Source organism: Lepisma saccharinum, chromosome 26 (assembly GCF_977018435.1).
Source record: "Lepisma saccharinum chromosome 26, izLepSacc3.1, whole genome shotgun sequence".
NCBI classification, from domain to species: Eukaryota; Metazoa; Arthropoda; class Insecta; order Zygentoma; family Lepismatidae; genus Lepisma; species Lepisma saccharinum.
In genome coordinates this window covers 31266891-31290712 of record NC_139254.1, presented here as the reverse complement: position 1 = coordinate 31290712, position 23822 = coordinate 31266891, and the positions used below count along the sequence as shown (strand labels likewise).

Sequence of the window (23822 nt, the reverse complement as noted above, 5' to 3'; positions counted from 1 at the left end):
TGTGAAAGATTCTCGCATGTTCGCGAAACAGGAAATACACGTCATAGCTTCCGTGAATCGAAAGCAAGGTTACTGGGGCACGCAAAATACCGTAAGAAGAATTATATATTCCAAATGCAGGCATCATCATTTTTCTCTTGCACAAATAGAATAATCGGGCTGAATTTCCAGTCTAAAACTACCATGTTCTGGCAGCAAGTATCAAAAACCTGTGGTAATTTTATTATATGATAGGAGGTGAGTGAAATAGTTGTTGTAAGTTACCTTTTAAACCCAGTACGTGTGTAGGAAAAACTGCGTATAAGCTGTATCACACTCTCTCTGTCTGTGTGTCAGGTGGTCGTGTCGTTCGCTAGTTGTATGTCACAGCTTAACCCGTACTAGGTAATATTTTTACATGAGGTAAGTTGACATACTCTGGTAGGGTATATGTTTCAAGCCTCTAGCTGTAGAGCCTATTTGCAAAAAATAAGTTTGGTAACACTACTCGTCAAAAACAGCTCAAACAGTGTTGCTAGCTGTAGGTTAATTTTCCCCGTTATACAATTGCAAGAGGTGAGTTGCTTATAGCCTATCTGGAAGGCTTGGTATGTGTGTGTCCATGGCTTATGTCGTAGGTTAATAAAATTTGCAATAGATCTTGTATGTCTTGCCAACCGTCGGCCCTTACATGTAATATAGCAGTTTTACTTATTGTAAGACATAGTATGTATGTATGAGTAGGGGGAGGTTAGTTTAGTTCACAATAAATCGACCTGTCACGCTATGACCAATTTCTGCTTTTGAGTCACCTGTAAGGCTATATGTAGGTGGGTGAAAAAGCTTAGTTTAATTCACGATAGATCGCATTTTAAATTTGTTAGGTTAGTTTTTGTAGAGCTCTCTTTTTCCATCTTTCCTCTATACAGTGAAAACGCAATTAGCTAACCTAGCATACAACATACCTTCCTAATTAATATGGATATTGTCACACATTCCTCTTATTTTATACTGTTGTAAATAGAAAAAATTATGTACGGTAAATGTTTTGTACATTATAGGAAAAAAATGCAAAATATCCTCCAATTTTAATTCGAATCGAGTCGAATTTTTACATATTTCCACGCCGCCACATATTGTCCTATTTGCTTCTTTTACTTGCCTTGCTTAATTAACTCTCGCTAATTAGCATTTTTTTGGAAGAAGTCAACTAGAACAACATATGGCGGTATGAGAAATATGCAAATCAAAGAACATTTTAGCAATATATGGGCCCTAGCAATTAGCTTTCTCGACTAAGAGTACTCTTTCAAACGTCTTCTGCTGATCGTATTACTAAACGAGGACGTTTAAAATTTTTGGGTGTTGAAAAAGTTTGACCCTACTTTTTTATTTCTATTGTTTGCTAATAGATGGCGCTAATAGTACGCCCTCCCCTCCCCTCTCCCCTCTTCTCCTCTGCTGTATGACAAATAGCACAAACATAAAAATCAAGATTTTGGAGAGCAAAACATAAAATTTGTATGCATCTGGTGTCAAACCGGGAACTTTTATCTTTCGGGGAGTCAACATTATTTTTTACTCAGTCGTCATATAACATGAACGCACGCAAAGATTCACATGTGCTTTTATTATTTTGTGTTCGGTAAGTACAAGTATATTCTTACATAAATTATTGTTTAATTTAATAAATTGTAAACTCAAAACCTGCTAAACTAACACTCCTTCTGTGTTTCATTAAACTATTGAAAGCGAATGTTGCGTGCACGCGGAAATAGCACAGAAAAAAAAACCGGATGGAAGCAATTTAAAATCACTGGGGCAAGGTCAGTATTACGAGAACGTAAAAAACACGTGCTTCCATTCAACTTCGAAAAATAAGAATGAATGTGTAATAACACTGGTATTATTTGTAATCACAGTGCTTACTCATGTATTTTGTTTAATATTTTATTTCAAATTCACTGTCAGAAACTAGTGTTGCCAGTTTCTGCATGTAGGTTTATTTACTCTGTTGGTTGTCACTGTCAAGTTTTTAGTATTCGTACAGCATAAAAAGCTATAACCCCTCCCCCTCAAAATATATACATTGTATACGCCAAGATGCCCAATAGCCTGGCAACACATCATGAAAAAACATGCCAAGAAGACCCAGTGGGTTTATAAGTCAGTGCTGCCAATTCCTATTTGTAGGTTAGCTTAGCCAGTGAAAGATCATATAGTAGAATTTTTGTAGAGTGGGTGTTTGCGAGTTCCACGACGCGCTGCCCGAAGATACCCTATGCAGCGTCATCCTGATTGCAGAGAAGTCCTTCGCCTACGACGTGAAGAACGAGAGGGTCACGGAGCAGTTTTAAATTCATAAAAAATTGCCACATACTAAAAATCAACATCCAACACATTTTAGGTTATATAAAATTTGTGAAAACCTTATAATACTGAAATATTAAAACAAACGGAGTCCCCCTTGTAGGTTAGTTCGGTGCGTAAATAAAAAAAATGATAGGTTAAGTTATATCACTTAGGATCGTAAGAAAATTAAAAAAACCGTAAAAAAAAAAATAGGTTAAGTTATATCACGTAACATCGTGATATACCTACCAAGTACGAGTGGGGAAAAAAATAAGTGCGATGAAAATTTGTACTAAAACATCGCTAAACGCTATAACATCGACAAAAAATTGTCAAAATATGTCAAAAAGTGATATTCGATTGATAAAAAAAGAGGATACCTACAAAATATGATCCTCAAATAATGACGTTCAAACAGTACCTAAATAAAAAAAATAATAGGTTAAGTTATATCACTTAGGATCGTAAAAAAATTAAATAATCGTAAAAAAAGGATAGGTTAAGTTGTATCACGTAACATCATGATATACCTACCAAGTACGAGTGGGGGAAAAATGAGTATGGTGAAAATTTGTACTAAAACATCGCTAAACGCTAAAACATCGACAAAAAATTGTCAAAGTATGTCAAAAAGTGATATTCAATTGGTAAAAAAAGACCATACCTACTAAGTACTATTTTGAAACAACCAATATACACTACTGAGATAGGCTGGAGATTTAAATTGTAGAATGAATATATCATTAAGTAACATGTATAAAGTGAATGAAAATATTTAATTTTAACGATTTTCATTTTTATATTAGAAGCAAGATTGAACGTATAAATGGTGTGATTTTTTTTAGATTAGAGATTGTAATTAGCAGTTATTACAAACACAGTAATTACTTATAACGTCAAGTAATGCATTGGCAGAATCATGTTTATGCATAGTTTATGCACAGAGGCTTTAGAGGCAGGACACAAAGTATAAAGTAGGACTTAATATGATCACATCACCGGCGATTAGAACACAATTCCTTCCGGCAAATTGGCAAGAAAACCATATTCACATTTTATTGACTTCAAACCGTGAATATGTCTTCTATTATAGTTATTGGATTATATTTACATCTTTATATTCGTGCGAATTAAAAACAAATTGAGACAATGGATGTGTGTGTGCCAGTAATATTTAATTACATCCAACTGCAGTGCGAAAGAGAAAACACACACACACACAAACATATGTACTCTACTTTTAAACCTTAATTTTACGTCGCTTTCATGCTATTGATAGAATTTAATAGTACGTAGATAGTAATTATGCCCCTCGGGCAAGAATATGGCAACCCACAAGAAGGTACCTTTGAGAAAAAGGCGATTGAATATTTGAGAAATTCATAAATTTCACAGATGTCTTTTAAATGTCTTGAAACCATGATTTACATATGAAATACAAATGATCACATAATACATAATCTGTGTATTGCAGTAACAAAATATTTTCACAATAAAATAATTTTGGAGACATGTTCTGGGAAAATTTGTGTGGCGTACCATTGTATATAATATTTTTGTATGATAGCATAATATACTCACGTGGCTTCAAGTATTATTATTATTATTTATGAAATGAGAAAGCACGTATTTTGTGTGCTGGAAAATTACTGGAAATATTGCCATTTTTCAGTAAGGAATCTGATTATAAAACTAAACAAAAAATTCCCTTTATTTAGTGTTTTCAGAATGCACTTTCTTAAAATTTCTTGTGTGTTTGTGCCTGTATGCTTTTGTGTATGGGCTCAACCATAAGTTCTTAAGGGAAGGAGTTAAGCTGAGGAAAAAAGTATTTTGAATGTATTTGTTGGTAGGAAAATAGAGCAAAATAATCATAATAACTAACTTCTTCAAGAAGATAAAGTCCAATGAAAGGTTCTGACCCCAATAAGCCACCTTCGATGCTCCTATGATGATTTCATGCGCGCGCGCTCATGTGTGTTTGTGTAAATGTAGCAATTGTGTGAATAAAATCAAAATCTGAGTGCTCTTCTACAAGATTTTCAGTCACCCTAAAATATACGACTATGGTTTGTATTCGGTTATTTAGCATTGCTTTTCTATTTAATTTCGCTGGTGGGGCCTAATCTTTTATACTACCTACTTAATTTATTTTTTTTAAAATTGAAACTTAGATTATTCGGTATTTGCAGACGCGGTTACAGATAAATAAAATTTAGGTTTCGTGCTAAATGATCACTCCTATTGAAATAGGTAAATTGTTTCGTCTGCATTGAAACAACACTGCAATCTATGCACTTGGGTGTTTGGTGGGGGGCAGGATGTGCGATGCTTTACCCATAATCAGTTGCCACTCCAAGGACCGAGGTCACCGAACGTCACTGTGAAATGCCTACTTAATATGTTTTCATGTTCACTCTTAAAACACCTCATTGAAGCTTAAACGTTAGGGTGAAATTTTAGTCATAACATTAATGTTGACTGACGTCCAATATAAAATATAATTTTTGGAATTTTCGAAACTTATTCTTTGGATTAAATGGCAGCATATAAATCAGCATAACATGGTTTTTGAATTCTACACTCATTTTTTCGATCTAAGGTGGGATGATGCACTTACGTTATTACAAACCATTTGTGAATTTCGTAAGATATTTCCATATATAGCTACATATACAATTATGTACATATGCGGAATATCTCCACGCATTTTAACGATTATATGGAAACTGTATGTTGATAAATTGTACGATCTAAAGGAGTTTTTATTTCGGTGGTTCAGTTTGAATACAAATTAACTTATTTTTATTTCTGTTATTAACAGTAAAGAGTAATAGGCTTTCTGCTTTTCTTTCAAACTTGAAACATCTGACTGTACACCGATGAACAGTCGGTCCTCTCTAAGAGCACGAAGAGTTTATAATAAGTATTGTGAACCATCTTGTACATACAATCTGCTCCTCTTGGAAATTTTGCGAAGCGGAAGTGTCTTACTCCCATAGAGATAATTTATGTCCAAAATACGCAGAACGCGATTTAACTTGTTCAGGTTACGTAAAGATGGCAGTGCATACTTTTCTATATACTAAGCAGCTTGTGTTTGTTATTTCAGTTCATACGTTTCTCCCATTTCCAAGATCTTTTATACTCCCTTGTATTTTAATATAATTTATTGGCTAGTGTATGTCAGATTGTAAACATTTCATACCTTTGTGTTGCAAAACACTGTTCTCCACTAGAGGATTACTTGGCTTTTCATTAATAAAACCTGTTAAATATAACCTTCCGTAGCTGCAAAATTAGATTAACGGTCCAAAGATATTTTATTGATTTCCTTGGTACTGTAACCCTTATACAAGAGTGTTTCAAAATATGTATTATTTGTCCTAAAACTTGACTTCAGTTAAAAATGGCGACAATTTTTGTTTCATCCCGTCCGAAATTGTATACCTGTACATACACTTGCGATAATATAATAACTCAGCTAAGATAAATGAACAAATGTTTGTGGTGTGAAAGGGATTGTGTTTCCTTTCACCATTTTTCCCCACTGCAGCATCAATACATCATGTTGAAGCATGTAGTAAATCGTAAGTCGAATTTTATTGCATCTCGTGGAAATTAATCTATGTTTAAACTCTCTTGAAGACAAATATTTAATTATATTCTTATTGAAATAGTTAAACATATCTCTACATATTCTCGTTTGGTAGCATAATGTATTAACTATTGTAAATTTATTGAGTTGCTCTTTATAGAGGACCATTAATATTGGACGAGATATTCTCTCCACAGGTAACATGCTCGTCACCCTTGTCGTTAGCGAACTGCTCATCCGCCGGGGAAATAGAGACCCTCACCGAGAACTGCCTTTACCCTTCCTACTTCTCCTACTTCTGTGTGCTGGTGCTCATCGCAGGCTCCCTGGTGGCGCAGCTGTCGCACATGGTGAAAACCGCCCTCACTGTGCTCGTCACCGCCGCGCACTGCGGCATGAACATCGGAGTGATTGCGCCTGCGCTGGACTGCGAAGAGGCTGCCACCTACCGGGACTTTGGCAAGTATGTAACATAATTTGTTTTGCTTCGGTGTGAGACGGTTGGTGTTTTGCGCTCCGTACAGAGCATTGTGTTTGACAAGAGTCAAAGTTAAAATGTAAGCATTCCACCGAATAACTCTGTATCGCACATTTCAGTGAATGCGAGAAGAACGGATTAAACCAGTTGTATGTTACTGGACTACAGTAGAAACAACATAAAACCTTATGCAAACACAGTAGCAAGCTTTGCGCAACATCCGACCTTATGACTGGCCAGCTTGTAACCTGCACATGATTTCACTGGTAACTTAGCACATTCCCAAAAGTGTCATACAGCGTTGTTCGGTGGAATGCTTCAATTCATGCGACAGCTATTATTGATATTAGTGCAAATTGTTTATCTGTTATTTTAATTAAGTGATTCTGTTGTGAATGAAAATATAAACATGGATTTGGACGTGGAACCTCCCGCCGTATACTTGCGGTAGGACATGGCAAGGACAAAAATCAATTTGTTTACATGATGCTGCAGCATTTCAAACGATAATTTGTACGTTCTATATTAATTAACAATTAATTTAAGTTCAATGAAAATTGTCATTGTGGCTTTCTGATGATCACATACATATATTCAGTACCTTGGAATAATATTTGACACCGTAAAATATTTTAAACAATTCATATTTACCTGTTTTCCGCTTGAAGTTGACCGACGCTGTGGCAAACGAATCTGATGCTGTTTAGCAGGGTAGGACATTCTCTGTAAACGTGTCGCTGCAGACGAGCGTGTTTCATACCTTTGAAAGATATAACCACAGGACTCAAATGCTTTCCTCATTCTCGATTGAGTTTCCCAACGTAAGATTAAACTTATATTCCTCCCATGTACGTAAAGTAGAAAAATAGTAAAACAAACAGAAGAAACTACAAATATAAAGTCGCTGGCATTCCACAGATGACATATCTCTATTCCTCTCCGTTGCCCGTATCCCATATTCTGACTTTTCGCCTAGAGATGTCGCCCCTGTCGAATCTGGCCGTGCTCACATTCAAAAGCAGCACTGCAATATCTGCGCTTGCATTAATCTGTGCCATGTAGGAAATTCGAATCTGCAGTCTTTTTAGATGTAAAAATTAAATATTTTGTAACCTATCTTGTAATTAAAATAATATTTCTAAAAAAGTATGTAATTATTTCATTGAGATATTGCAAATCGTAAATTACATGATGTAATTATTCAAAACCATAGATACAAGTAAATATTGGCCAAGTTACCTTGGTATTTTCTCAACACCTTTTCAGTATAAAAAGTGACCAAACAGTGTACCTTTCGAATTTCTTTATCCGGTTGCATTAAGGCTGGAATCGCAGGTGAAACCTGTAGGGAGGACTACCCTTATCTTCGGCGGGCTTCGGCATTAGTCTTGGACTAATTTTAGTGCATATTCCAGGCATCCCCGATGGCGCAGTAGCGTCGTCGCCTTGTAATCAAGAGGTCCAAGGTTCCATACTCGGTGGAGGCACATAGTGGTTCGGATCCCACTTTAAATTATAGGTCCAGTCCCGATTAGCTTTACTGTCCATAATGTGGACTTAAAACACCACTTCAATCAATTAGTGCATTTACCATTGCCATCAAATGTTTCTGAAGGTAAACGTCCTAAGGTATTACATCCAGGAAACGTGCCGGCCATTCAACAGGTCCCCGGCTGCCAATCCATCTACTGGAAAATTTACGATGAAGAAATTACCATATTGTTCCCATAATGTGGTCGTGCTCTTTCGTGTTGAAAAACTCTGGAAAAAGTATCGTATTCCGTAAGCAAAGATGAAGAACCAGTTCACTTAAAATATCCAAGTAGCGCTAATTATTTAAGGTTCCGTCGAATAATATGACCCAACCAATCGCGTTCTCAAAACACATACCACATCATTAGCTTACCAGCACCAACCATTCTGCTAGGATCTGTCTAATGTAGATTACATATTCTGTTTAGTAATTTCACCGTAAACATAAAATTAGTGTTTTCACTGTGAAGGACTTTTCATTCCAAAAGAAGCGTCAAATTTTAATTGTTTGCGATACCATTCACAAAATCCAACTGTTCGGAGAATGTCGCTGATTAAAATCATGTGAAGTGGTGCGTAAACTTCTCTCCCAAGACGTCACTTTGATCTCAATGCATTCATAACAAGTTAAAGGCATTCCAATGTTCTTTTCTCTAACACCTCGAAAAGGAGAAAATGTCTAAAAGCATGCGATGGTAACTTTTGCTGGTTAAAGATACGTTGAAAAATCCTTCGCCACCTCATTTCTCGTGAAATTCTAGCCTGATTTCAGATATCACATCACCCCTTTTCCATTCAAAATGTTTGAGTTGAATTGAATATAGGGACCAAAAATTTGGCGAACCAAATTCCTTTACACTTCATAGGGGGTGTTAAGGAACTTTTAGCTCAGCCTAGTACACTGTAACGAGGCCGTTATCAGTCACATAGCTATACATATTATTTTGTACCAATTCAGTCCCAGTTTGATTTTTTCATATGTTTTAGAGTATATCATAAAGGTAAAAAAAAGGTAAAGTGCTCCCCTGTGCTGAACACCATGAAGGCGTATAGGGGGTGTGGGGGTAACGCCCCACACTTTCTTGATCCGGTCATGATTGGGGGTGATGTGATCAGCATCACGCCCCTGACCGCCTTTACCCCCCAGGGTTTCCCCCAGGTACCCATGTTATTCGACGCTGGGTGGGCGCCGGGGCCGCTTCCATGGTGTGCCAAATAATTTTTTTCCACAAATTTTGGCGATGACATATTTTGAGATTTCCAAGGTCAAAAGTCAAAGTCACGTGACAATATTTTATTTTTTTCCAAAGGTAGGCTTTTTACATATTATTTGGAAAGTTTGTTCGATTCCCTGCACAAGGATCTTTATCTCAGCTTTCTAGGCCAAATAGAAGCAGAGGTACAGCACATTTAGTTAACTCAGAAAGGGTAATTTCTGGGATCTTTGACCTTGAATAATTTTACAATTACAAAACACAATTTTCACAGTTACTAATTTCTATGCTTACTGAGTATGCTGGGATGAAAAACATTGCACATATCTGTGATGTTTTGGCATAAAATGATTCAAATAGATGAATAAAAATGTTGCCTACACGCACACACACACCCACCAAAACTTGCGTGCACAATCCTGATAATCATTTTGAGGTTGAAGTATTATGTTGTTTATTGAATTTCTATGTCATCTGCAAAAAGCGTATTAAATTCGCGCCTAGAGACAGCTTGCACTTATATATTCAATTGTAATACTGTATCAAGCGCAACATTTTTAGATAACGGCAATAGGCCTATAGGTGTGCTGAATGTATACAAGTTGATATAATTTGTATTTGTAACGGCGACGGATTCTGGAAATAATAATGAGAAGGCGGAGGATGATGGGAAATATTTGATCAGGGACAGTCCCTGGTCGACCAAGGGACGTCCGTCCCTTCCCTTTGTCCCCACCTCTATTGTTGTCATCCATCTGTAATTATTGAATCATAAGGATTATAAAAGCATCCAAGTAATTTGTACCACCTGTTAAGTTATCAATTTACAACATGAATTGCATAACATACATTTTCAATTACAGCGAGATGTTGGCTAAATATTAATGCTTGCACTATCTTCCATTTCAGCTTGGCGCCCGAGAAGTTTACTCTATCTGCACTTCTAGTTGCTGTAACATTAGCCCTTGCATTCCTCAATCGACATGTAAGTTGAGATTTGTCTGTCTTGTACTGATTTATGATTTAAGTTGCAGTTGTCCAATGCAGATGTTATACACATTGGAAGATATTACCATGAAATTTAGAATATTCTATGCACAATTAAAATTTAACAGTCTGCCTGTTAATTTACGGAAACGGGCGGAAAACATTCTGCGCGATCGCGCCCGTGTGTTTGTGTTTGTGTGTGTGTGTGTGTGTCAGGACAGAATTGAGATATCAGAAATTCTACTGATTAATATTATCAGCAGTAACTGTACCAGAAAAGCTCTATCATATTGAACACTGCGATAGTGCAAAATTCTTAACTATTTTTTTCATTAATTTTGGTTATAGAACTTAGATGTAGAGGAGTGAATAACACCCCCCGCAGTACGAATGATAAATTAAGAAAGACCGATAGTTCACAAAAGTTTTCCTTTCGGTGTTAGAATACATTTTCAACCAAACATATTATATTTTTATGCGCATACAACTGCAAACAGAAAATATTAATGGGAAATTCACGACAATTTCCATTTAATCTTAAATTATTTCTTGTCAACAATCAAAGAAAAATCCCGAAATAACTGAAACATCTACATTACGAAAGAAAATGTATTCATTCTTCATCGTCTTAATGCTTGTATTTCAAAGTAAAATCTTGGAACATGTAACCGTTGTTTCGAAAACATTACAAAATCCCAGCACATTCCACCAAGAGGCATACAGCTTTCCACAGTGACTTACACAGTCAAATCGTCCGCAGAGTGGTGGCAAGCGTACCTGGCAGGGAGAGCTCGTCTGCCGGAAAACTTGGTGCAGCATCTGCGTAACTGGAAACGGTAGCAATGTAATGAAAGAAGATCGTACAATTACATGGACAGTTACAATTAGGAATGACACATACGTTGTTACAACAAACGTTGAAAATGTTTTCCTCCTGCATCCAAACATTTACGGTACGTTTGTAATAAATTTTTACTAAAAGTTTCAGTTTCTCTTCCGAATTGCTTCAGTTTCTCTCCTGATATTTTCTTTCAATTCTTCCATTGTATGGTTTCAGGTTTAAATGCTTGGTAGTTCGTCACGCAGACGACTCACAAATGTCTATTTCAAGACGCCGGGGTATTTTTTAGGATTATGTTCAATCGTGCTCCAACGTCGTTTACTTTCTCCTCAGTAAGCACACGTCGTTTCACCCTTCGCTTCTTATTAAGAACAAACCCTGTTTCCCTAAATTTGTTTACAACGTTTCGAACACTGTCTCTGTGTTGAACAGGAACATCTTGGAATTCTGCTGCGAAACGCCTTATAACTTCCTTCCCTACAAGAATTCGTAATATCTTAAAAGTTGTACATACAAAATCGCTGTTTAAAATTGTACGGATAGCGTGGCATTAATAGACTGTAGAAAGGGAACAGAAAATGTAAACTAAAACAAAACAATCTAAAACACTTTTTAGCACCTTTAGAACTTCACAAACACATACAAACTGGACACCAGCTATCTGGATACTGAAGTACTGACGCGTTCTTTGCCAAGGTCAGCGTACAGCGCTCCCAACTGCCCGGTGAGCTGGCCGCCGCTCCACGGACGACTCGACCATGAAAGACACTGTAGAAGAACTTCGGAATAATTTTGGGTCGTTAGCTATAGAAATGGCCAAAATGTGGCAAATGGAAACGCCAATGTCTACCAAATGGGAAAGAATAGTACACTTCGTCGACGAACTGACAGATGTTGGCTTTCTCGACCCATTGGATTGTTTTAAAGCAAAGATTTTCTACCGTGCTTTAGATATTCTAAAAAACTAAATATGCTGACCAAGGCAGTAATTTATTTTATTAAAAACATAAACTAACGTAACGTTTCAACCTTCTAGCAAGCAAGGTCTTCTTCAGACTCTGTATCAAGTACAAATATGTTTTTAATAAAATAAATTACTGCCTTGGTCAGCATATTTAGTTTTTCATAATCATGGAAACAAGGCTTAATGGAGTTATAATTAGATATTCTAGTAAATCAAGTAAACAATAGAATGAAGAGTATGAAACTGGACTTGACCAAACTTGCACAAGCATTTGCTTCCATCTAAAAACGCAGAGGACTAGTAACGTGCATGAAATAATATCGTAATTTTTGTAGTAACAGCATATTTTCCTATATAATTATAACATATATTTTTTTACAGCTTCTCCTTCGTCTTAACATTTCGTACCAGTATTTACATTGATTCAAATTACATGTACCACGTACCACGGGAACGTACAGAGGACATCAAAACAAACAACTTTTCTGAATGCTGGCAACTACGCACAACATTCGATCGCATCTGTGACGTCAGTTCCTGCGGCGAAACAGTGCACGGCAGTGTTGCAAGGAACATACAAATATTTGGGAAAATGACAGACTGCCAACCACATTATGATCTGTAAAATGAAGATATGATCGCGTCAAGTAGACAGAAAATCTTAGGTAACAGCCTACCAGCCAGAAGACCAGCAGTCATCCCAGGGGACAGGCGAAGTAAACCAACGATACGAAAAATGGTAGAAAAGCAACGTGTTTAAAATGAAGTGGCAATATCGGATTTTGGCAGCCTACATGTCAAATATTAACAACAAATTGTGTTGGACTTACAGCTTGCATATGGCTGTCTACGCCCAACTACATGTCAATTATTTGCAAATCTCGTTGAAAGGTTTATTTCTACAGGTTTCCGTCCTGATCCATGTCTTATGATATTGTAGTACTGATAACGGAAGTATCCGAAGTCACGTCGTTACATTATCGCTAAAACACGCACAACCACGGGTTGTTATGTTGTTAACAACCTAATCATGAATCAGGAGGAAATATACTGCCATATTCACAGTAATTTTGCAAACTATAGGGTGTTCCGTATAGGACGCAGAATTAGAAAATTAGAAAAACAGGGAAAATATCATGTTATATTTCACATATATGTAAGCAGTAACATCTCCCATTTACGTATGAAAGACAATGTTAGACATATGTCCACCCCTGCTGAGTCTGCATGCATTTTTACGCTCCACAAAATTATTGATAACCCTCTGCCAGATGTCTCTCTCTATACCTCCAAACACCCGTATGATTTCCGCCTTCAGTTCCAAAAGGGTTCATGGTTTGTTGGCGTGCACCTGTTATTTCACAAACCCCCATAAGGAGAAATCACAGGATGTAAGATCACATGACCTTGCCGGCCTTCCTGGTCACCACTTAGGAAATGTCTACACAATGAGAACACGTTGCTCAATTGTAAACTGTTCCATATCATAACCACAACAAACGAGTCAAACAATTCAGGCTACATCGATCAGCATGACAACAGATACCGACATTTGTAAGGACAGGCCTGCCAATCTCGAAACAAAACAACAGCACTGGATTCAAATTCGGCGTCGTATACGGAACAACCTTTATTACATGTGTATCTGGTGCGTAGATAAACACAGTCGTCGGAGAGCTTGTTTTAGTACTACTTCTATCACTTTGTTTTCAATCATTCTTGCCCAGTGCCACATAATGCCGTGATTATACATTACATTACGTGTTACATATCTTTGGAATTTTGAGTTCTTTCATTTCTATTTTGTCAACTGTTCAGTGTGTCACAGACAACGAGTATCAGAAGGACGCAATGGATAGACTAAATTGTAGATGCCAACTTGGCAACGAGATTTGCAAATATTTGATATGTAAGCTGAGACAAAATTCTATATTACCACTTCCATTTGAATTCCTTTCTCTTCTATCATTTTTTGTATAGTTTGTTCACTTCTTGTACATAATATGGCTGATTATAGCTGTGTCATTTTTTACAGAATATGTGTGTTCCTTGCAACCCTGGAACGCATCGCTTCACGACAGGAAATTACGTCTCAAATGCAATCGAATGTTGTGTTTGGTTCAGGAGGCAACACGGACTTCTTTGAACGACTGTAGCGCCGAAACTACGCACCAACGAGAAAAATGTTACTGAGAAAAGTTTGTTTGTCTTGATGTTCGCTATACGTTTCCGTGGACCGTAGGCGCCATTAAAATGACACCCTGTATATAACCAATATATATGTAGGCGTGAATTAACATTTTAAATTTTTTTAACCAGCAGGGGCGCACAACTGAAGGTTGTGGGGGAAGGGAGCAGTGCGTGTTAATTATACTACTGCTTGATGACCAAACTATATGTAATTATATATAGTGGTGTTTACATTTTGGGGACACCCTGAATGTATTAAATACATTGTTTACTCACATCTTTGGTTTATTCTTTGAATATGGTACTGAATGCATTATATCGAAATATGAAGAGAGCCAATAACCACATAACATTAATTTATTAAGCATCTTGTCAATCTTTTCTTCACATTATGTTGTTTCCTTCAAATTCTGCAACCCAATTAGCTATTTAGTACTTCGGGTTGCATATTCGACAGGGCACCAGGTTAGTCCTCGATCACAAAATGTTTCTGTGATTTCTTTCCTGCCTGCATCTCTTATAATTTAATTACTATTCAAAATAATGCATACATTTGCAAAGATCGTCTCAATGCAACGAACACTTGCAGTGTTGGAGCTGAATAGAGTTGGCCGATATTAATTTGCAATATTACTCAGATTGCTGTGCAAGATAACTGAAAGTAGTTATTTACGAGGAGTGGTTGAAATCTTTTTAACAAGGAGTAAAAATTAAGTGTATTTGTACAGAGAATGCCCTCACAGAAAATTATCATTGACTGTTTTTAAGATCATTTTGTTACAAGTTCATAAATAACAGGTGCGGCAGTGAAACGGGCTATTTGGCAACCCTGGAAATAGCAAGTTACGTAAGGAATCAGATAACGGGAGTGGTGCCATCTGGACAACAAACCTTTGCCTTTGACACTGATATCGGTGTTCAGTCGAGATGGCGTCGTGGACCGGTGAACAACGCGGTTTTGCCGTAAAGGCGTTTCACAAAAACAACGACAGCTACGTGGCCGCGCAGCGTTTTTGTGAAACGCATTTACGGCAAAACCGCGTTGTTCACCGGTCCACGACGCCATCTCGACTGAACACCGATATCAGTGTCAAAGGCAAAGGTTTGTTGTCCAGATGGCACCACTCCCGTTATCTGATTCCTTACGTAACTTGCTATTTCCAGGGTTGCCAAATAGCCCGTTTCACTGCCGCACCTGTTATAAGACTAGAACAGAGTAGCTACTCACCAGGGATTCCTTTAATTCCTCGAATTATGCGTGAATTGTTGTTTCCGGGAATTTTGCGTGAATTATTCGTGAATTTCTCCCTGTAAACGTATTAATGCAAATCGCATTGATTTCATACATATTTATAAATGCCTTGAGGAAAGTTTTTCACAGTTTAGTTTTTATTTTTATCGAGGAAGGAAAAGAAAGTTGCGTTGAAAATGAAACAGAATTCTCTCAATCCGTTAACTTCGTTGGTGTCTTTTGCAGAACAATCCATCTGACAGAAGGAAGATTATCGCAAGATAAGTTATCTTGAACTTGATTAGGTAAATTTAAGTTTCAAATTATTTTACAATTAACATTTTTTTCGTACATTAGTGTATCACGTAACATTTGTGGCTTATGTTTGTAGATGTATTTCGAGTCTGAGTATGTGAAATAGCAAATGCAAAGTTCGCGCCTTAAATTAAATATTTTAAATATGTATACCGTTTAATTGATTCGAATTGAATTAGAATTTTGAATGCGTTGTAATTTCACAGGTGGTTGGTGAGAGCTACTGTAATACGTAAGGTTGAAATAAAGGAAGTATCTTCTTGTACCCTTGATTTTTTTAAAAAAATCGCCTTGAAAACTGGGAATTATACTTGAATTTTATCATGGTTTTAGAGTGGACACCCTGTATAATAATGGGCACTGTTCTCAGTAAATTGCAACAATGTTGGTTGACTAATAAAAACTGTAATAGATTATTTAATCGATGGTGTGTTGCAAACAAACAGTAGAAATACTGAACGTTCAGCTGTGCGGTCATTGCTGTGGTCAGCACCAAGTGATAAAACACTATTGTCACTATTATTCCCTTTGCAGACAGAGAAGGCATCCCGGGTGCTGTTCCTGTGGAAGACGGAGGTGGAAGAGCAGCGGGAGAGGGCGGCCGACATGAGGCACCGGAATGAAGCCCTGGTCTACAACATCCTCCCGCCCCACGTGGCGGCGCACTTCATGGGCAACCGGAAGCGGAAGCACGAGGAGCTCTACAGCCAGAGCTACGCGGAGGTTGGCGTTCTCTTCGCGTCGATGCCTAATTTCTCAGGTAACCACAAAACACTGGGAGTTCTGTCAGGAGTTTCCTGAACGGCGGGGTTTGTAATTAAGTCTTGTGGCAGAAAGTTTTAAGTCAATTCTACCAACAGCCGTTTGGCTTTTCAATTCCAATATGAGCACTGTGTTCGGTTCAATAACTTTCCGAACATCTAAAAGAAACGTACAATGAGAAAAGTGTTGCCATCTGTGATTTTGCATGAACCATATACAGACAAGTCAAGAACAACAGTTTATTTCTGTGTCTCTTACACTTCCAAATGAAGACTGTGTAAAAACTCGAAAGAAAAATATTCCAAATTCTAAATTTAACATTACCAATAACGGAAAGGAAATTATTCTATACAAATATAGCTATGAATTAGAATAGTCACTTCTGATTAGTCATCCATTGTTACAATATAATTGTAACGTGTAAAAGCCACATGTTTGTGAAAACAGTGGGGATCCTGGAAATTTAAACTCTACCATCTTTTTTTAAAAATAAAATGAACTTCATATTTGTGTAAACATGGTTTGAATATTGGAAAACTTTGGATTTTGACAGTAAAAAACATTTTAAATGAGGAAATTAAGATTTGTTTGTCTTGTTCAATTCGAATGCTGAATGAAATAAACTATAATAACATGAGTACAGCAAACGAAAAGTGATATATCTACGAGAGAAAGCCGATGTCCAAAATATTAATTTCAACATGTTATTGTATACTTTACTCTATGAATTCATCATAGATCTACCCACTAATCGCGATTGGCAACAGCATAGTTACCAAGAATTCTTCTACTGCTTTCAGTTTGTGTTTTAAAATCTTTATAATTTAAGGACTGGCTAAAGATTTTTAAACAAAATATACATGATATGAATAATGTGGTTCTGCCTGTATTTCTTATTTGTAAATTTTTATTAAGCCTGGCTGTGAGTATAAATGGCGATTAAATTATATATATATATAAAAAAATTCATGTCAGGCAAGGACTCACTCGAACCCACAAGATTCGGTAGTGAGATGGTGATTCGACCACTCTTCGCGCTGCGCAACTTGAACGGCTAACTTGGTTCTAGATCCAAAATATTGCACACCGCGTTCGTCATTAAAATTTCATCAGAGCCATATTCACCGAGTTGTTGGTGTGACAGTCAATAAAGCCAGAAAATACCAAACCCAAAATATCCAAAGAAGTCAATTTTCTTTTAAAACATAACAAATTTGGTAAAGAAGTCTAGAATCGAAGAAGTTCCGACCCCGTGGCGGAGGGGTTCGAGCACCGCGCAAAGACGTCAGGTGTCTTGGATTCAAATCTCGGACTGTGAATGGACGTTTGTGAGTGTCCATTCATCAATTTTTTCACATCATTCCTCATCCTTATCTTTGCAAATTAGCCAAAAGTAGCGCAAGATGCGAAGTAAAATAAACCAAATAAATCAATCTTGAATGGAAGATGTATCATTGTGTAATATATTTGTAATTTAGAGAAATCCAATATATAAATTCCTACCTTTGAAAGGGAAGTATTTTATGATATGACTAAAATTTATTTCTCGGAAAATCAAATAGTTTTTTGCAGAGGAAAATTTGAAACATAAGAAAATTTCATAAGCAACGCATTGATCTTTTTCGAAAAAATGTTTTCTTTTCAATTGTATTCGTTAGTGATAGCCGAAAGGCCAGGTGTTGTGGATTGTAATCCATATGATTGAGTGTGCTCAACAAGTATAAATGCTAAGGCCCTTGCATGAATTAAAATGAAATAAATCTTGAATCAATGCAAAATAATTATCAATAAAACTATCATTGTATTGCATTCAGTCATTAATAATTTATTCAATCCTTCAAAACACGTTGTAATTTAATAAGAAGAGACAACAGTAACGATAAGGAATAATTGCGACAATAATAATAATAACAAAAACAATATTAATAAAAATAATAAACCTTTCTCAGAAAAGTTCCAGGACTGAGCTCGTAAAAAATAATTTATTCAACTTAGAAACTAATTTTTGTAGATCTTGTCAAAAGAGTCCCCTCGGCTATCTAATGTACTGCTGCCGCCGTTTCTGGAGGTCATGGAAGCAAGCAGAGAAAGCTTCATCTGGGATGCTACTCAGAACATCTGTCACAGCCGTTTAGATTGCTGCAATATCTTTATGACGCTTCCCTTTGAGCGGCTTTTTCACATGGAGAAACAAAAATAAAAATCACACGACAACAGGTCGGGTGAATATGGGGAATGTGGTACAGCAGGAATAAGATGCTTGGCCAGATATTCCTGTACTGATAAAGTATGGGGCCTTGCATTGTAGGGCAATAAAAACCACTGCCCAGATGCCCACAAATCAGGACAGCATCGCCGAATTGCTTGACGCAAACGTTTCATGACGTCAATATAAAAGTTTTGGTTTATCGTTTGTCCTTCAGGCAGGTATTCATTGTGCACCACACCTTCAGCATAAACAAATGCAATCAACATTGTCCTTTTCAGTCTGCGATAGTCTGACACTGAATCTCTGCCCTCCCGAAATCTTTTGTGCCATTCAAAACACGGCTTCTCGATAATGCCTCGTCACCATATGCTTGCTGTATCATATTGCATGTTTCACTAGGGTTTTCCCTAGCTTAACGCAGAATTTAATGTTAACTCTCTGCTTGGAATCCACGTCCATCACGTTACTCGTGTAACTTCAAACTAAATGCGCCAACAAGCCGAAAGAGTGGGTTGCTAAGCACAACCCTGCCACCTAGTGAGTACACATGGAAACACTTCCAATGACATGTCTATTCAGAACACATATCAGGTAACTGAATAACAACCATTTCTTGAGTTTGAAGATCACAGTTAAAGAATAAAAGAATCAGTCCTGGAATTTTTCTGACAAAGCTTGTATAATTAAAGTACAATGTGAAAATCGAAAGGTGCCTTTATTTTCTCTTTCCAACTTATATCAGCTTTCTAAAAGAACATCGAGTATAAATACTGCTTAAGTATTCGTGTTTACGAGAGACGGTGAATACCAGTCCAAATATGGTTATCTCTGTATCGCTGGTAGTTTTCTTTTTCTTCAATTAATGACCTTCACCGAGTATTCATTCTCTGAGCGACTACAGACCGTAGCTGTCAGTGAACATTTGACAGTTTTGAGGGTTGATGCAAATGAGATATGACCCTTGACCCAATTAAGCAAAGTTCGTTTCCATGGAGACGATTTTTTTTATCATTGTGAAACTTGAGAGCCGCAAAAGATTAGCAAGGAGGTGGGTACATTCATGACAGGTCTTCCCGACCTTCTTGGTTCAAAAAATAGCCGACAGCCAAGGACGTATTTAGGGGGTCCGAAAGACTTACGAAGTTCTAAAATTAAATAATCAAAATATACTCTTTAGCAATTGTTACATAATCGATGGTTATGAATTACAACTGAACTTATTGAAAGGCGACAAACAGGGATCATACGTCTTTAAGGGAAAGTTCCAAAGATTTATGCACAATACTACTTATTATAATATGCATAAAATATTAATCAGGAACTTTACTTTTCGTATATTGAATCTAACTCCTTCCTTTGTTATTCAATAAATATTCAACTCTCTATATATTTGACATTAATTTCCTTGCCAGAGCAGTTGTTTTTGTACAAATTTTAGCGATCTCAACTATACGTAAGCTAGATGATGAATAAATACTATTATATTTCTATTATTTTACCATATTTTTATTTATTCGTGTAATAATAACAATACAATATTAATTAATTTACATTTCTAGATACGTGCCTGTCAACAGCCGATGTTGACTAGCCGAAGCGGGGTTTATGACTGGGGGGAAAGCAAAGCAAATCTGTCCAACCTATACTTATTAATTTAGAAACGGAGCTTCTAGCTCTTTTCTTTCATTGTATGGAACTTTAATGCTCTGATATACTATGTATTTGTTAGATTAGTAACAGGTATTTTCGATCGTTGTGAACGCTTATTTCCAAGTTGGTAATACTCTCTGTTGTCATCTGTACGAAGCTGGTAAAAGAAGAGAAATTTCAATGGGAAAAAATACAAACATTAATATGTTGTAAAATATAATATGTGAAGTTTCCTTAATACTTCCCTTTTCGCAGAAAACATATTTCATGTGATGTCTTACAGCCACATTAATTTCTAACTTTTAAATTTGCCTATGAATATTATACGGTGGATATAGCTTATCCTCGTCCGCCTGGCACCGACCCCACTGTTTTCGGACTCTAAATAAGGGATCCTAGTTTCCCAACTTAATCTGTAATTTCTAATAAGTTAGGTTTTTCCATGCTGAAAAATGCTAAAAGAATTTTGGACGCTAATAACGGCACCTTGAATATGCAACAAGATTAGAATAAATAATAAGAATATGTTTACATTTTAACTACATTGCTGTGTATACTATAGAAGTAGGTAGTATGTTCTTGTTCTTGCGCTGGAACACAGTAAAGTATAAAATGGAAGAAAGAAATGAAGCTGAAGACCACAGGGAAAGAACGTGGTTTTTGTCCATTTTCTCGATTTCACAGGAGAGCACGTTATTTCCTAGTTATGAGAATGTTCTTTCCCTATATACGCAACCAAACTCTGATTGCAATGGATGGGAAAACACGGTCTATTCTGTAGAATTCCTAGTTAGAAAGGCCCTTCACAGAGCACCTTAACCTCAATTTGGCTAAAAATGGACAATGCACGTTCTTTCCTTGTTGTCTTCATCTTTTAGTAAATACTATCTGATTATCCGGCGTTGCCCGGGTATTTATTTATCCCAATCTTCTATTAGACTGGAAATTAATGAATTCTAACTAAATCACCAATTTGCTTAGAGACTCCGAAAACTATGGATTCGACACTAATGTAGGTCATTTTTCAAATTTTATTTTTCCCCCACTCTCACCCCCCATGCCGATAAGTGATGAACATGGAGTTGATCGGCATTCGGAGTGTCTGTATTCATTTTAGTGACCCAGAAAACTATGAATTCCACACTAATGTCAGTCGTTTTAGATTATTTTCACATGTCACCCCTTCCCAACGGCACCCCTGAAGGTGACAGCGGTGTCTTACTCTAACAGTATATTTCTTTCCAGATTGTAAGTCATATGTGTACCAAGTATGGTTGAAATTGCTCCAGACTTTCGAGAGTTATGCTGGAACAAACATACATACATATACACACACATACATCTATTACATCTATTTTTATGTAGAGATTACGTTTTTACTTTCGTGGTTGTAAGAAGTTGATTAGAATAGGATAAGGGAATGCAGACGATTTCACAAGAAATGTTGTTACTAAGAATAATACACTGTTCATGTAAATTATTGTGTACCTTATTTACGAATGTTTTAACATCTATAGTTATATTTTACAAAATTATATACTGTCCCTCGTTACGCACAATATATATACAATATAAGTTTCTTTGTATGAAAGAGCCGGACCCTGTGACCGAGTGGTTAGCACAAGGTCCCGGGTTTGAATCCCGATTGGGCTTGGTTGTTTGTGTATGTCCATTCATCAATTTCATCAATTCATCACTCATCCCCATCTTCGCAAATTAGCCAAGAGGCACAAAATGCGAAGTAAAATAAACTAAATCAATCAATAAATCAATCTTTGTATGAATGAGTCCAATCCAAAAGATAAACTCTACGGAGCAACAGCCATCTTAGGGCCAAAGCTTTCCAAGCGGCTTTTTCATTGGGTGAGTCTTAGTCAACTCATGGTCACCCATAATCAACGTGTTCTATTTTCGAGATCACGTACACGAGAATGTATGTGTGTTAATACACATTCTACCGTTCACATATTCATATTATTTGTTTGATTTTTGTTATTTAGCGCCGCTTTCTGACACTTTTGGATAATCGCAACGATGAGGATGGGGGATGATGTAATAAAATTGATAAAGGGACATTCACAAAGAATGCCTATAACTAGACCGGTATTCGAACCTAGGACTCTTGGGGTAATAACCACTCCACCACGAACATCGGCATCACACTGACTTAAACAAATCTATCTTCTGTATATATACTCACCCACACACGCATGTGGTTTTCCAGTTCTGCTTCTCCCTCAAAATTATCGAAAGTCGAACTCGAACTCAGGAAAGCGTGTTTTCCTAACTGCAATGAACCAAAGGATTTTGGAACATCAGAGACTTTTTTTATTTCTACTTGTGAGTAAATCAGTTTTTAATTTCATCAAGTATAGTGTGCTGTACTCTCATCAACTATTCCCTTCAAATAAATTATTTGTATGTTGTGAAAGAAGAATGACAGTGAAAATGTATAATTCTTAGAAGAAAATTAAAAAAGTTTGGAAGAAACTTTAGTTTTAAAGAAAGCAAGATTTTCAACAAAACTTTTGTTTCATAACTTTGTTCATCATGAAATAGGGTAGCTTAACTGAAAGACTTGATGATATTGTTTGTTCTCAAAGAACTGCGACGAAGTCCAGTTGGGATCTCCACTATTGATCTAAGGGAGGAATGAGTATGCGAATCACGTAGGCAAGTAGATTATTAGATCTTGTTTTGGCGCGGTTTCTTGAGCGCTGGAGTGCCCTTCTATCGGTGAAATGTTCGCTGTGTCGGGAATTTTAACTCAGGGGTAACCCTTTCCACTCAAAAATAGAGGAATCTTGACGGTTGCTCTGAAATCAATGAATTTAAGCTTGCAGGGTGTTTAGAAAAGAACACTGCGTACTCACGTATGTGTAACCATTTTGTTTCAATGTACACAAAATGGTTGAACAAGATCACGCGGTAGAGGAAATGAAACTAGAAGCTTGCAGTAACCCTCACTGACTGGATGGAGGTTGAATATTCTGAGCCCGCAAGGTTGAATAGGCATTCTTTACATTTCTTATGACTCATAAATTCAGTGAATGCAGTTGATTATGCAAAATTAGATTTAGGAAACAAGTTTGTGTGTATGTATGGAGCAGTGGTGGCGATTGGGTTCCAAAACTGGTTGGGGGGGATAAAGACAGTTTACTTTCCCTTGGTAGATAAGATTTAGCATAGGTTTGCGGGAACAAAATTGGTGAAAAGTGGACAACTCCCCCCCGCCCCTTCTAATCGTGGAGTGAGTGATTTCATCAGCCAATTCATTTTTGAAAGTCTCACATCAATTCCATCCGTAAGGATGATAAAAAAGAAAGGTGGCTGAACACCCAGTACTGAAATAGTAAGTTTTTCGTAATTATCGACACATGTAGGTTACTGAATTTCCCGAAAGGGAAACATGAATTTTCCCATACTGATCTTCAAGTTATTTAATGAGAGATACTTGTGAAATTCTGACATATTTCGTGCCATTATTTGGTCCACACACATATGTGCACAATGTAACGA

The 23822-nt window shown here is 36.8% G+C and overlaps 1 protein-coding gene across 1 annotated transcript in view; it reads left to right on the top strand.

The window, feature by feature from the left end:
• Ac3 (Adenylate cyclase 3) overlaps nucleotides 1-23822 on the top strand; it is a 568126-nt gene that overhangs the window by 526483 nt on the left and 17821 nt on the right. The window contains exons 13-15 of the mRNA XM_083112151.1: nucleotides 6127-6392; nucleotides 10064-10139; nucleotides 16217-16442. Of these exons, the coding sequence (XP_082968277.1) occupies nucleotides 6127-6392; nucleotides 10064-10139; nucleotides 16217-16442 (568 nt within the window). The remainder of the gene's footprint in view (nucleotides 1-6126; nucleotides 6393-10063; nucleotides 10140-16216; nucleotides 16443-23822) is intronic.